Source organism: Rhopalosiphum padi, chromosome 3, assembly GCF_020882245.1.
Source record: "Rhopalosiphum padi isolate XX-2018 chromosome 3, ASM2088224v1, whole genome shotgun sequence".
In the NCBI taxonomy this organism is placed as follows: Eukaryota; Metazoa; Arthropoda; class Insecta; order Hemiptera; family Aphididae; genus Rhopalosiphum; species Rhopalosiphum padi.
This window is the reverse complement of record NC_083599.1, coordinates 27441787-27453794: the sequence shown is the minus strand read 5'-3', so window position 1 is coordinate 27453794 and position 12008 is coordinate 27441787. Positions and strand designations below refer to the sequence as shown.

The 12008-nt window shown below is 23.3% G+C and overlaps 2 protein-coding genes across 2 annotated transcripts; one reads left to right on the top strand and one right to left on the bottom strand.

The window, feature by feature from the left end:
* The first annotated feature begins 1320 nt into the window (after positions 1 to 1320).
* LOC132927207 (uncharacterized) lies at positions 1321 to 8577 on the top strand. Its single transcript, XM_060991691.1, has 3 exons — positions 1321 to 1742; positions 4093 to 5493; positions 6902 to 8577. The coding sequence occupies exons 2-3, from the start codon at positions 4207 to 4209 to the stop codon at positions 7736 to 7738; spliced, it is 2124 nt and encodes a 707-aa protein (XP_060847674.1). The 5' UTR covers positions 1321 to 1742; positions 4093 to 4206; the 3' UTR covers positions 7739 to 8577.
* A 1111-nt stretch (positions 8578 to 9688) lies between these two features.
* LOC132928034 (uncharacterized) lies at positions 9689 to 11987 on the bottom strand. Its single transcript, XM_060992590.1, has 5 exons — positions 11616 to 11987; positions 11449 to 11534; positions 11287 to 11386; positions 10084 to 10216; positions 9689 to 10012 (listed from the first exon to the last, which is right to left on the bottom strand). The coding sequence occupies exons 2-5, from the start codon at positions 11470 to 11472 to the stop codon at positions 9880 to 9882; spliced, it is 390 nt and encodes a 129-aa protein (XP_060848573.1). The 5' UTR covers positions 11473 to 11534; positions 11616 to 11987; the 3' UTR covers positions 9689 to 9879.
* Positions 11988 to 12008: the final 21 nt, after the last annotated feature.

Here is a 12008-nt window from a genome sequence, read left to right as displayed (position 1 = left end):
TTCTACATAAGCTAAATTAAATTTTAATTAGGGTTTTTATCCCTATTTTACAATACATTATAAAAATGATTTTATAGTTAATAATAAAATGAATCAACCTTTAAAAGTTATGGATGTTCATGAACTTCCGCATGGAACTGTGCATGGACCTATATTATATAATATGATATCCTGTAATGGATTACTTATATTTTAATATAATATAAATAATGACACAAAAATTATTTTATTGAATTATTATACTTCAATGTAAGGTTTTCAAAAAGTTAATAATAATGAAAGTATAAAAATAAGATGAACATAATTCCACAAATAATTGCCATAACCATCTGAATTTTGACAAAATTGGATAATCATACATAAAATAAAGTTTATTCATCAAATATTTTTGTTGACTTAAAAACCATTAACTGTATCTAGATACTTGAAATGACATTTTTATATTAGCATTTTGCTATACATGGTATAATTTTTAAAATTGTTCAACTTTCAGTTATTTATAGATATTTGATATTTTCAATATTTAAAAATAAATGAAATGTTTATGGCCAAGTTTTGATACAAATTTCTCATAAACGGTTACTGGATGCAATAAATCATTTTATATCTAAGCACAATTTTTTTATACACATTTTGAAGTTCAAATTTTTATAAAATTAGGTATTAAAACAAAAAATAACAATTTTATATTTTATTTTGCTATAATTCAAAAATATTTCTATACGAGGATTCTTACTTATGTTAATATTATTATACTCAATAAACACAATATCACAATGATATTTTCAAAATATTTAGATTTATTTTTTTTATACTAGGTATTAATTAATAATTTGTATACCCAAAACGACCCGAACCTATTCACAGTTCACATTTCACACTGTATAACGGTAAGTCGGTATTGACTAATTTGACTCAAAAGTCCTATGCTAAAAAGCGTTTCTATGTTGTATTTTTCGTAATAAATAACCATAAGTTATAAATTAAAATTCAATTCTTAAGCCGAAAATCGAAGAGTTCTAGCATGTATACACTTCCAATAAATATTTGTTCCAAGCTTGGAAAATATTCTATTATAAAAATCTATCGGAACAGATGAAATTTAGTAGTTAACTATAACTACCTATATTATAGTGGCATTAATGGATTGTGGAACAAACTACATTTCTTTAAAAAAATAAGCATTAAAACAAATTATATAATCGCACAAATTGATTTTGGAACAAAAAAGAGCGATCCTAAATTATTTAGTGATAAGGATAGATAATATATGATTATGAATTAAATAATAATGTTATCTATTTTCCACTGTACTTACTAGCTACAAGCTATTACTTATACAAACTGTTTTTAATTTTGATTTTTCAATTTGATTATTGTTTTCTATAGCTATTAGTATCTGTAATTGATCGGATATCGATATTATTACATGAAAAGGTTGAATTGCTTTAATATTAAAATGTACCAATGTTACCTAGAATAGAGCCATTAGCCAATAGGTATGTCAAGTTCGAAAAATGTAAGACGACTGCACGAATGACAGTTAACCAATTTCATATTATTTTTCAATTTTCTGTTTTATTATTTCTGTATTATAATCTGCAATGATACTTTTAAGTCATATTATTAATCTAATAAAGTAGTTATTTAACAATAAAAAATATTCAAGTAATATGATAACATCATCGACAAGGACTACAAGACTTCATTAAGACCTAAAATGCATTTTGCACATTACAAAGGTAACTATTAATTATTTAATAAAACACAACTTCAAATTCTATCGAAGTGTAAATTAATGTATAGTGAATTTATTAATTTGGTATTCGGAAAAAAAAAAGCCCCGTACCAACTAAATATATAATTCGTTATTTTATTATGATTTACATAACTAAATATTACATTTATCTATGTAACACTTATTTAACATACCTAAAAGTATAGCTGCAGTATGTACTTAACATAGTCGATAATTGCCATTTGTCATTAGTACCTACATAATTTAAAAAATGTTAAAGGATAAAAAATTAAAATAATTAAAAAATATGGAGCTCGCATCGTATGCTATCTACATGAAAAATATATCTACCAAAATTGTGTGTCGGCGTTGTATGTTATCTACAATTTTCCACCCTGCAATTTGTAGATTGTTGGTGTCGTCTGGGTACCTAGACATTATTACATTAAAGAACTCTTTTTCATGTCTTCAAAAAACTGGTCAAAAAAGATTCTTTGATGCATTGAGTGAACGCCACCACTCTCCCATCAACTGCCGTTCCAATAAGTTAGTGGCACCACGTGTTTTTATGCCATATTTTACTTTGACACGTCTCCACGTAGACTCTATAGATTGGGTATTGGCCCCTGTTTTTGGATCAATGAAGTGGAGCTGGTGGTTTACAGTTTTATGCACATAGCTGTGGTCACTTAAATTGCTGTAAGCCCTCCATTCGTCCGAGTGAATTGTTGATCCAACTTCTACTTCACGTTGATATCAACCGAAAGGTAGAAAACATATAACGCGATCATAGTTCAGGTAGATAGCATACAACGCGAGTTCCAAAAATATAAAATAATTGTCGTTTGTATATAATTTAAATAATTTATTATTAATAATCATTTTTTAATTTTATAATATAAATGATAAATAATTATTTGAAATTTTTTTTTAAATTATGTAGGTACAAATGACAATATTATTGACAATGTTAAATGTATATTGCAGCAATGTAGCTATATACTTATATATATATATCCTAAAGAAGTGTTATATAGATAAATATAATGACTAATGATTATATTTAATTGTGTAAATCATTATATAATAATAAATAATGTATTTAGCTGGTACGAGGCTTTTTTTCCCTAGATTCATTAATTTATATATTTAATAACATTAACACGTAAAATGTACTTGGAAGTCAGAATTAGAATTATTATAGACCTAAATGCCATGATGAATGTATATGATAATGAGAAATAAAGATAGTTCTATTTTGTACTTATTGTTAAAAATTGAAATAAATCATTTTAAAGCCTTAAGTTTGAGTAAAATAGCTATTTATAAAAATTATGCATAATTAATTATTCAATGCATACATTGCTTAATAAAAGTATTATCGTTTCGAGTAAGATATATTATTGAATTTTAATATTAAATTATTGGTATGTACTGGAAAATATATTATAAATAAATAACTCTTTTGTGTTTTATGATTATAATAATAAAACTTATTAATTTAAGTAAATTAGTTTAAGAAAAAATTCTAAGTTTTTTAAGTTAGGTACATATTCAAATACTATAATAGTAGGATTTAGGATGGTCATTTTATTTTTCTGAATATATCTTACCTTAGTTATAAAAATTTAAGATTTGTTAAATACATATTTATAGTTTGTAAATTTTCATACAAAATTTATAAGAATTTGAAAATTTTTGAAAAACTGTATCTATATTTTTAATATTTTTATACAGATATAATAACAACTTATATGGAATCTTATTTAAAATTTCAAGTTAATAATTTTTATTGACATTTATAGGGGAAAAAATATCAACATTTTCTCGTGCCTATAAATAGCACAAAATGAGTCAAAATAGTTACAAATAATTATACCATGTAAAAAAAAATAAAAATAATATAAACATTTAGTAAAAAATTTGAGTATCTAGTATGATAAATAAACCATTATAACTTTTTTCATTAAAATACTAAGGATAATGCTCTGCAAAATTTCAAAAATACATAATTACACTTTTTAATTAATAATACCTGAAATATCTAGAAAAAATTTAAAAAAAAAATAATTAAAACAAAACTTAATTCAAGGTTATGGGTCATATTCATCATAAATTAAACTCTACAAATTTATTAATATATTTATAAATTGAAGACTCCAAAATTATATTATAGATATGTAATGGCTATTCTCTTTAGAAATTAAAGAAAAAAATATATACTCAATAATTCATAAACTTAACTATTATGTATTAAATGTTATAAATTGCTTGTGATCTCAATTTAAATGTTTGACTGGCATTTTATTTTATTATTATACATTCTAAATGATTATTATATTTGTGTTTTTTAGGAAGACTAACGGTTAAATGCAGATTCATTATATTTTATAGTCAGAAATAGATTGATTAAATTGAAGAATTGAATACTACACCTTAGGCCAGCACAAATAATATTTAATACTAAAATGGAACAAAATGCTATGGAGATAGTTAATGATAATGCATCAGATGAAAAAGCTGATGTTGAAATGGAACAACTAAATGAAAAAGATAAACAAGAAAAACAAGAGTCACTTGTCAATTTAAATGAATTAACAGATTGTTGTAATACTAAAAATGAACCACAAGAAATTAATGTAGATAATAACTTAGATAAAAGTAATACTAATATAATATTAGACACAAAATTAAAAAACTTAAATGAATTTGTAAGCTATGATGATGTAATACAATTACAACAGTTAAAAAGTGGCCCATCATATGAAGATACAAGTGAAACTACAATTATACCAGAATTAAATAATTTTTTCGATCAAGAATTAGAACCTGAACAATATTTTAAATTAATATCCAAACAAACAGAGAATTTTGATTTAAGCTATGACGAAAACAATGTAAATTTACCTAGCTTTTCTGATTCACATTGTACAGACAGTTTTTCTTGTTCACTTTATTCAAATAACATATCTGGCCCATCTAGTCCATCTTGTATTTCTTATATGTCTTCTTTGCCTGGAACCTCAAATGAACATTCAGAATATAATTTAACTAAAGAAGATCTTTTATTTAGTTATTTTGAAAAAATTTCTCATGATAATCTTGATCCAATGTCAGAATCTAATGAAGTAATTGAAACAAAAGATGTTGACAATTTTGAAACAGAGTTATTAATAAAGAATAATCATAATAACGATATATTAGAAAAAAAAAAATCAACAGAATTCGATCTCCTTCAATATGTATTAAAAAATGTAAAATTAGAAGATAATAATGAAGTTCAAAAGAATTCTGAATGTTTTGTAGAAGACAGAATAATTATTAATCCAGATATAATGTACAATATTGAACTTAAATTACATCTTAAAAAAATGCAACTCTTAACAGAACAAATTTCAAAATCCCCTGATGATTTAACGGTGTTAAATAAATGTAAGGAATTAATGTCAATCCCTGAAATGAAACACAAACTACAAATAATTACTGAAGAATATAAACCATTTCCTGAAGATATTTCCGAATCAAATTGTTATAATATTCAACACAAGGATTGGAATAAAATAATAGTCAGCCAAGCAGCAGTGCTCACTGATGTTGGATTTGATTTTACTTCAAAAGATATTTTATATCTTCTAAGAGATGAAGCAATCAATTACATAAAAAGATTAGCTGGTATTATGAAAAAAAATGTTGATATTCAATCAAAAAGCTCTTCTCCAAGCAGTATTGATCCAATTCTGAATAGTCTTAAAGAGGTAATTTAATATACTATTTAATTAGACTTTACTAAGTTACAGATTTTCAATTCCTAAATCAATATTTATTTAATTAGTAATCTATGATTTACAATTAATTTATTATAATTATTGTATTATTGTATTATTCATTTTAGCTGCTTTATTTGTTGTTATTTGATTATTTTACTAAAATTATTTTGAAAATAACTACTAGTTTAAATTTTTACTATTATAGAAAATTATAATCTTGATTCTAATATTCTTGGATTGAAAGCTAATAAATATATAAATATATACAGTGAAAACTCTCTATAATGAATTTGAAGGGACCAAGAGATATCTTTTGTTACAGATAGTTTTTGTAATATAGAGAGGGTTTAAAAAGTATAATAGGTTATAAATCAAACAAACCATTTTGATGTAATATTTATGTTATAAAGAGTTTTTTGTTGTAACAATTTTTGTTATAAAGAGTTTTCACAGTATATAATATTTAATGTTATAATTTAAAATATAAAATAATGATTTTTTTATCTGTAATAAAATGTTTTTTTTAAAAATCAATTAGTTTGAATTCAAGTTTCAAATATTAATATAAATATGAACTAGTTAAATTTATAGTTTTTTGTTTTCGGATGAACTAATAATTAATTAATAAATATAGTAAATTTTTTTTGCATATTGTTATTTATTTTTATAAAAACTAATATAATATCAATATTACCACCATAGAAATAAAATGTATATTGTTACAACAGAATAGTTTTAAATATATAATATTTGTTTTTAGAATTGTAATCGTGTTGTCATAAACAAAATTTAAAATAGGTAGACACTTATTTAATATCCATTTTGTACAAGTATATAAATGGATATTTCAATTATTAAACACTGAATGATAAATGACAACATTTTCTTATTAAGAATAGTAAATATAATTTTGAAGAAATACTTACCTGTATACAAGTAGTTATGTAATATATAAGTATATAACTATAGTCAACAATTTAAAACTTGATTCTTAAGCAAATGGTTTTTTTTACATTTGTACTATTTGTAGTTCGAATTACAAATTAATAAAAATCATAAATAACACTCGCTATTTTGTTTTTTCTATACCTTGTAAATAAATGTATAAAATAAAAATTTTCTTCTCCAATATTTAATTAAAATATACGTTCCTATTAATATAACTATGTTTTTTGAAAGTTTTCTTGTCAACAAACAAACCAAAAACGTTTATAAAAAAAAAAAATTTAAAAGATAATTTCTTGAAAATTGAATATGTTAATATCCAGCTTACACAAAATAAACACATTCTTTCAAATCGCTAATTTTTATAAATAATAATATATTCTTTAATAATAGCTAACTGTTTGATTTGGAATATTAGATTACTAATTTTTAAATTTTTGATCTGTTTCAGATAGGTGTGAAAGGTGGTGTGGAGGAATTGATCAAACATTATAAAAATGTTGATGTATTTGATAGACGTAAAAGGTTATTAAAGGAATGTGAACACTTTCAATCAACTATTGATCAGTTTGTTAAACATTCATTATTAACCACAACAATTAAAAATAAAAATGACACTCCAGAATTCATTATTAAAGAACAATCATCAAGTAAAACAAATGTTACAAAGAAGAATGTAGAAGAAAAAGCATCCACAAGTATTGAAATTAATCATTTTGAATCTAGCAATATTGATAACATAAATACAGCTGCAGGAAAATCTGAATGTATTAAAACTAATATAGATGATGTTTATAATAGAAAGATGTACTATACAAAATGTACAAACACTGATGTACAAATTAACGATCTCTTAAAATGTTCACATATGATAACTATACCTTCAAACTGCAAATCTAATTCATTTACGAGTAAAAAATTATTTTTAAGCACTAGTAATGTATGTAAACAGAATGAAAAAAGTACTGATCTTCTAAAAAATAAAAAACTTTTTGATATGCTCAAGTCTGATAATATTTTTGATGCCACTGAAAACAAAATGAATATTGATAAAGTAAAAATCCAATCCACCTCGTCCTCTATTACAGTTACTCCTAATTCTGTTAAATCTATTGGATTAGATCATGCATCTTTCCAAAAAGTTATTGATGAATTTAATAAAAATTTCGATCATGAATCTATTTATGGCAACCGTTCATCAACGCAAAATATACCTGTCTATAATGATCCAGATACCGACAATGCAATGAACGAAGAAAACTATGCAGACTATCTCAATCGAGAATGAGAATAATAGATTACAACTATAAATCAAATGCCAAGGAGACGTATTTGCAAGGGATATTTTATACAACAAATGTACTTAATATAAAAATGTAATATTCAAAAGAACTAATTTTATATTGTTAAGATTAAAATTAATCAATTATATAATTAAAAATTCAGAACATTATCTGTGTTTATATCATATTTAACGAGTTACTATTATTTTTATATTGGAATATTTTACATTTTTACACATGCATTACTTGCTTAAAAAATATAATATAGTAGATTCTTCTTATTTCTATCTTTTTTTTTTATTTTGAACTACATTGAAATCGATAATTTTTAATTTTCTGTAACACACAAATATAACTTTTATGACGGTAAGAATAGAAAATCGTACAAAAAAAAAATATTTAAATTATGTATTTTTAATTTTTAATAAAACTCGAAATCGTGAGTTGTTTGATATCTTGAGCCTTAAACTTCTTTTTGTTTCCCCCGAGAGTTGACATATTAACAAGAGCAATGTTTTGCAAAATACCAACCTCAGATACATAAATAGTATTTTTATAAATTTATGATACCAACCCACCAACACAAATAATGTTCTTATCTTTAATTTTGATAATATAATTTTTATTCTAATATTAATTATATTTTATCATAGACCTTATTATTTAGTATTAGGTCTATGTATTTTATTTATATTTGTAACTTTGTATTTTGTAAGGCAGAAATAACTCTTGTGAGTGTGGTAGTGGCAGTTACCTTTGAAAAATTGTAATATTGTTTAAAAAAATTGGAAAATAGTGAAGTACATAAAATGTATTATTGTAATAAAGATACTTTGAAAAATTTCAATTCACTGTTTTTTTTTAGTATTACCATTTGATTAGTTATTAATTAAGATTAACTAAGAAAAGATATAAAGTTCTTTTAATTACTAAATAAAATAATGATAAAAATATGATATAATTATAATCACAATACAAGTATAATTTTTATTATTTATTTACTTTTTTGAGGTAAAACGTTTATTTATATTTGATGTGGAAAATCATAATTTGCATTTTATTTTTATTTAAAATAGTAAAATGTAATATATTTTTATATATTATTTCAAAAATGTCATCCAATTTATTTGATTTAAGAATTTATTAGTTCATATTATTATAATTAAACAAATTAATTTAACCTATATTCTACATTATATTAATTTTTATTTGGTACGATTAAAAAAAAAAAAAAGGTTTTTGTAGTTGTGTACACAGTAGTGACCACTAGGATTTACAAGCTTCTTTTTCTACTCATTTTTACATTTTCATATTTTTTATCTTGATACATATCATATTACTCATATTAGTATATATTTCATGTGTAATAAATGTGAATTTTACTAATTCATATATGAAAGTATTGCCTTTAAGAAATAGAGCAATAGAACCCTTTCCTAAAGTGGCCAGCAAGTAAATTTTTTAATGACATTAGTTTATTTACTTAAATTTGCACTATCTATTGTTATTTTATATTTATTATTCAATTTTATTCAAATCATTTTGAGAATATTAGAATATTTAATTTATACCATATTTATTAATAGTAATAATATGTTTAACTAATAAAGTAATAACATATTGCTAAACCTTGGTCAATCAAAATATTTTAAAAATTGTCTATATCAACATATACGTTTTTTAAAATCATAATTAAATATTATAAATATTAAATATCAATTAATTGAGATTTTGTAATGAATCTTGTTCATGAAAATTATTGATATAGTGTATTAAGCAATAATACTAGGAAAATTCCTACAACTTATTTAAGGTCTTAAAAACTAAATTGAGTTACCATCGGTGTTTTTATACAATCAAAGAAAAAACTTGATTTTTTAAGTATTTAGATAATATTAACTTGACAAAATGACTTACTCAATATAATCAATAATTACATACATGCAATACAAAAATAGATAAAAAATTTATTTTTATTTTTATATAAATGTAGGTCGGATATTATGTATATGAGTTACATAAAATAAATATCAAAAATACTGTTCACAATAAATTAACTGAATTTTAATCAATAATAATGCGAAATGGTATAATTAATTGTTTTATTTACAAAAATGTTATATTAATGAAAACATGTAGCTTCATTTTATGTGGTTGTTGAACTTGTTTCTGATTCTTCTTTTTCTTCATTAAGAGCTACATTTACTTGAGTCACAGACGCTGGTACTGCTTTCGCTTTTGCTGTTTTATTGTTTTCTAGCCAAGCTATAAATGTAGCTCTATAAAATATAATATTACAGTTTATTAAAATGTATATTAGTGTGATATAATTATATATATATATACTTACTTGCAGTGCTTATAGGTGCAACTAACACTACAATATTCATTGTCCCACTCCGCATGTTGAATAGCTATATTATAGCATCCATCTGCTATGCACATATCTTGTGTTTTAAGTTCAGGAGTTGTAGTACTGACTCCTATAAAAATAAAATATATAAATACGTATATGAATGTATAAAATTAATAAATACTAATTTTAAATGATAAAGAATATTTTTTTTGCTAATAATATATTGTATAACTAATAGATAACAGTAATATGCTGTTAGTTGGTAAGCACAAAACTTAAAAATGGAAGGACCGATCTGGCCCATTTTTTAAAAAAAAAATTATTCTTAATATTCTGAATAATAAAACAGAAAGAAAAATTGAAAAAGTCTGGAGAATAGAAAAATGAAAATGCTTTTTTAGTAGAATTTTTGTATGAAATTGCGATCAATATATTTGCTGAAATTTGCAAATTTGATAATAATATTCTGAATCACTCTCAAAACGTTTTCCGGGTCAGCTAGTATGACATATAAATATATGTTATAAATTATTAAAATAATATAATAAATGTTCCTGTAAAGTTAAATCAACCTATCATAAAAATAAAATAATTTATTATCAAAAAAATATATTATCAAGAAGTATACTTATGATATAATGAATCGTCTCCACTGACTCCAATCTAAATTGTTTTTCATAAGCAATAATATATTATTAAATTTAAATGTAGGATATTAATAACTGACACTCAACACTTACTGTGCAGCGTAGTGAGACTCATTTATCCTCCTTTCTTTTAAATTTATTTTTAATATTAATTGTTTGATTATATATTATGTATACTTTAAAATGAAGAAAAACTATAGTATCAATTTAACCCAAAACGATTGATTTATCTACCTAACATTGATTATTTAAATAAATTCAAATTGACTTTACAGTTTTAGTATATAAAATAATTTTAAAAGAAAATAACTAAAAAATAAAGATTTTTATACAAAAATAATGTTTTAACATTTTTAATAAAATACAATGTATAATAAATAACTTATTAAATTAAAATGAAATCATTTTTACTAAGATAAAATATATAATTGATTTTAAGTAAATAGAAAATTATAAGAAAATATTTAAATTGCTAAGGTAGCATAAAAATGATCTTGTACAGTCGTACTTATGTAGCACATTTTTTATTAATTCAAACTTGAACTATTACCTGTATTTACTGTTGTTGATTTACTCGTACTCGCATTGAATTCATCATCATTTTCTTTGACATCGATGATGATTGTAGATTTACCAGCAAGTTTTTTTTGCTAAATTAAAAGACAAACAATTATGAATAACTCAAGTCTAGTGATACTATATGAAACCTTACCTCCGCATTCACTTTGGAGGACATGGCGCGTCTAGTACTAGCGATCACAAGTAAACTACAGAATGAATACGTGTCGTTGCCCGGGGCTAGAGAATAAATTATAAAAGACTTAACGTCGAGGGTATGATTTGAAAATAATAACTAACAGACGAACAGGCAATGATTACTTATAGAAATATGAAAAGTGATTTGATGTATACGATATATTTTTTAGACATTACGTTGTTCGCAATACTTGGGTTTGCGTACAAGCTATAAGGGTAGTAATGGAACAACTCAATGACGACATTTGGTGCCCTGAATAATTAATAGTACCAGTAAGTAAATACTAAATGTTAAAAAAGTTCTCGCGGGTCGCGATAAATCGATAATGCAACGCGGGACTTTAATCGTTATCACTTATCACAAATACGGACATGTTTTCAGACACATATGCAAGGCGTATATATTTTACTCTGTGGAGTAAGCAAACAGCTAATAAATTGACATTTATATATTATCTATGGAGTAAACAGTATCCATTTTTATTATTGTCGCCAACGCTGGTAGGACGCTAAGCT

What these genes read in the sequence shown, in the direction of transcription:
- LOC132927207 (XM_060991691.1), top strand. Translation starts at nt 4,207, where the DNA reads ATGGAACAAAATGCTATGGAGATAGTTAATGATAATGCATCAGATGAA. An exon ending in TTCTGAATAGTCTTAAAGAG is followed by an intron (nt 5,494 to 6,901) that starts GTAATTTAATAT and finishes GATCTGTTTCAG; the next exon opens with ATAGGTGTGAAAGGTGGTGT.
- LOC132928034 (XM_060992590.1), bottom strand. Translation starts at nt 11,472, where the DNA reads ATGTCCTCCAAAGTGAATGCGGAG. An exon ending in CCTCCAAAGTGAATGCGGAG is followed by an intron (nt 11,387 to 11,448) that starts GTAAGGTTTCAT and finishes CTTTTAATTTAG; the next exon opens with CAAAAAAAACTTGCTGGTAA. An exon ending in ATCAACAACAGTAAATACAG is followed by an intron (nt 10,217 to 11,286) that starts GTAATAGTTCAA and finishes TTATTTTTATAG; the next exon opens with GAGTCAGTACTACAACTCCT.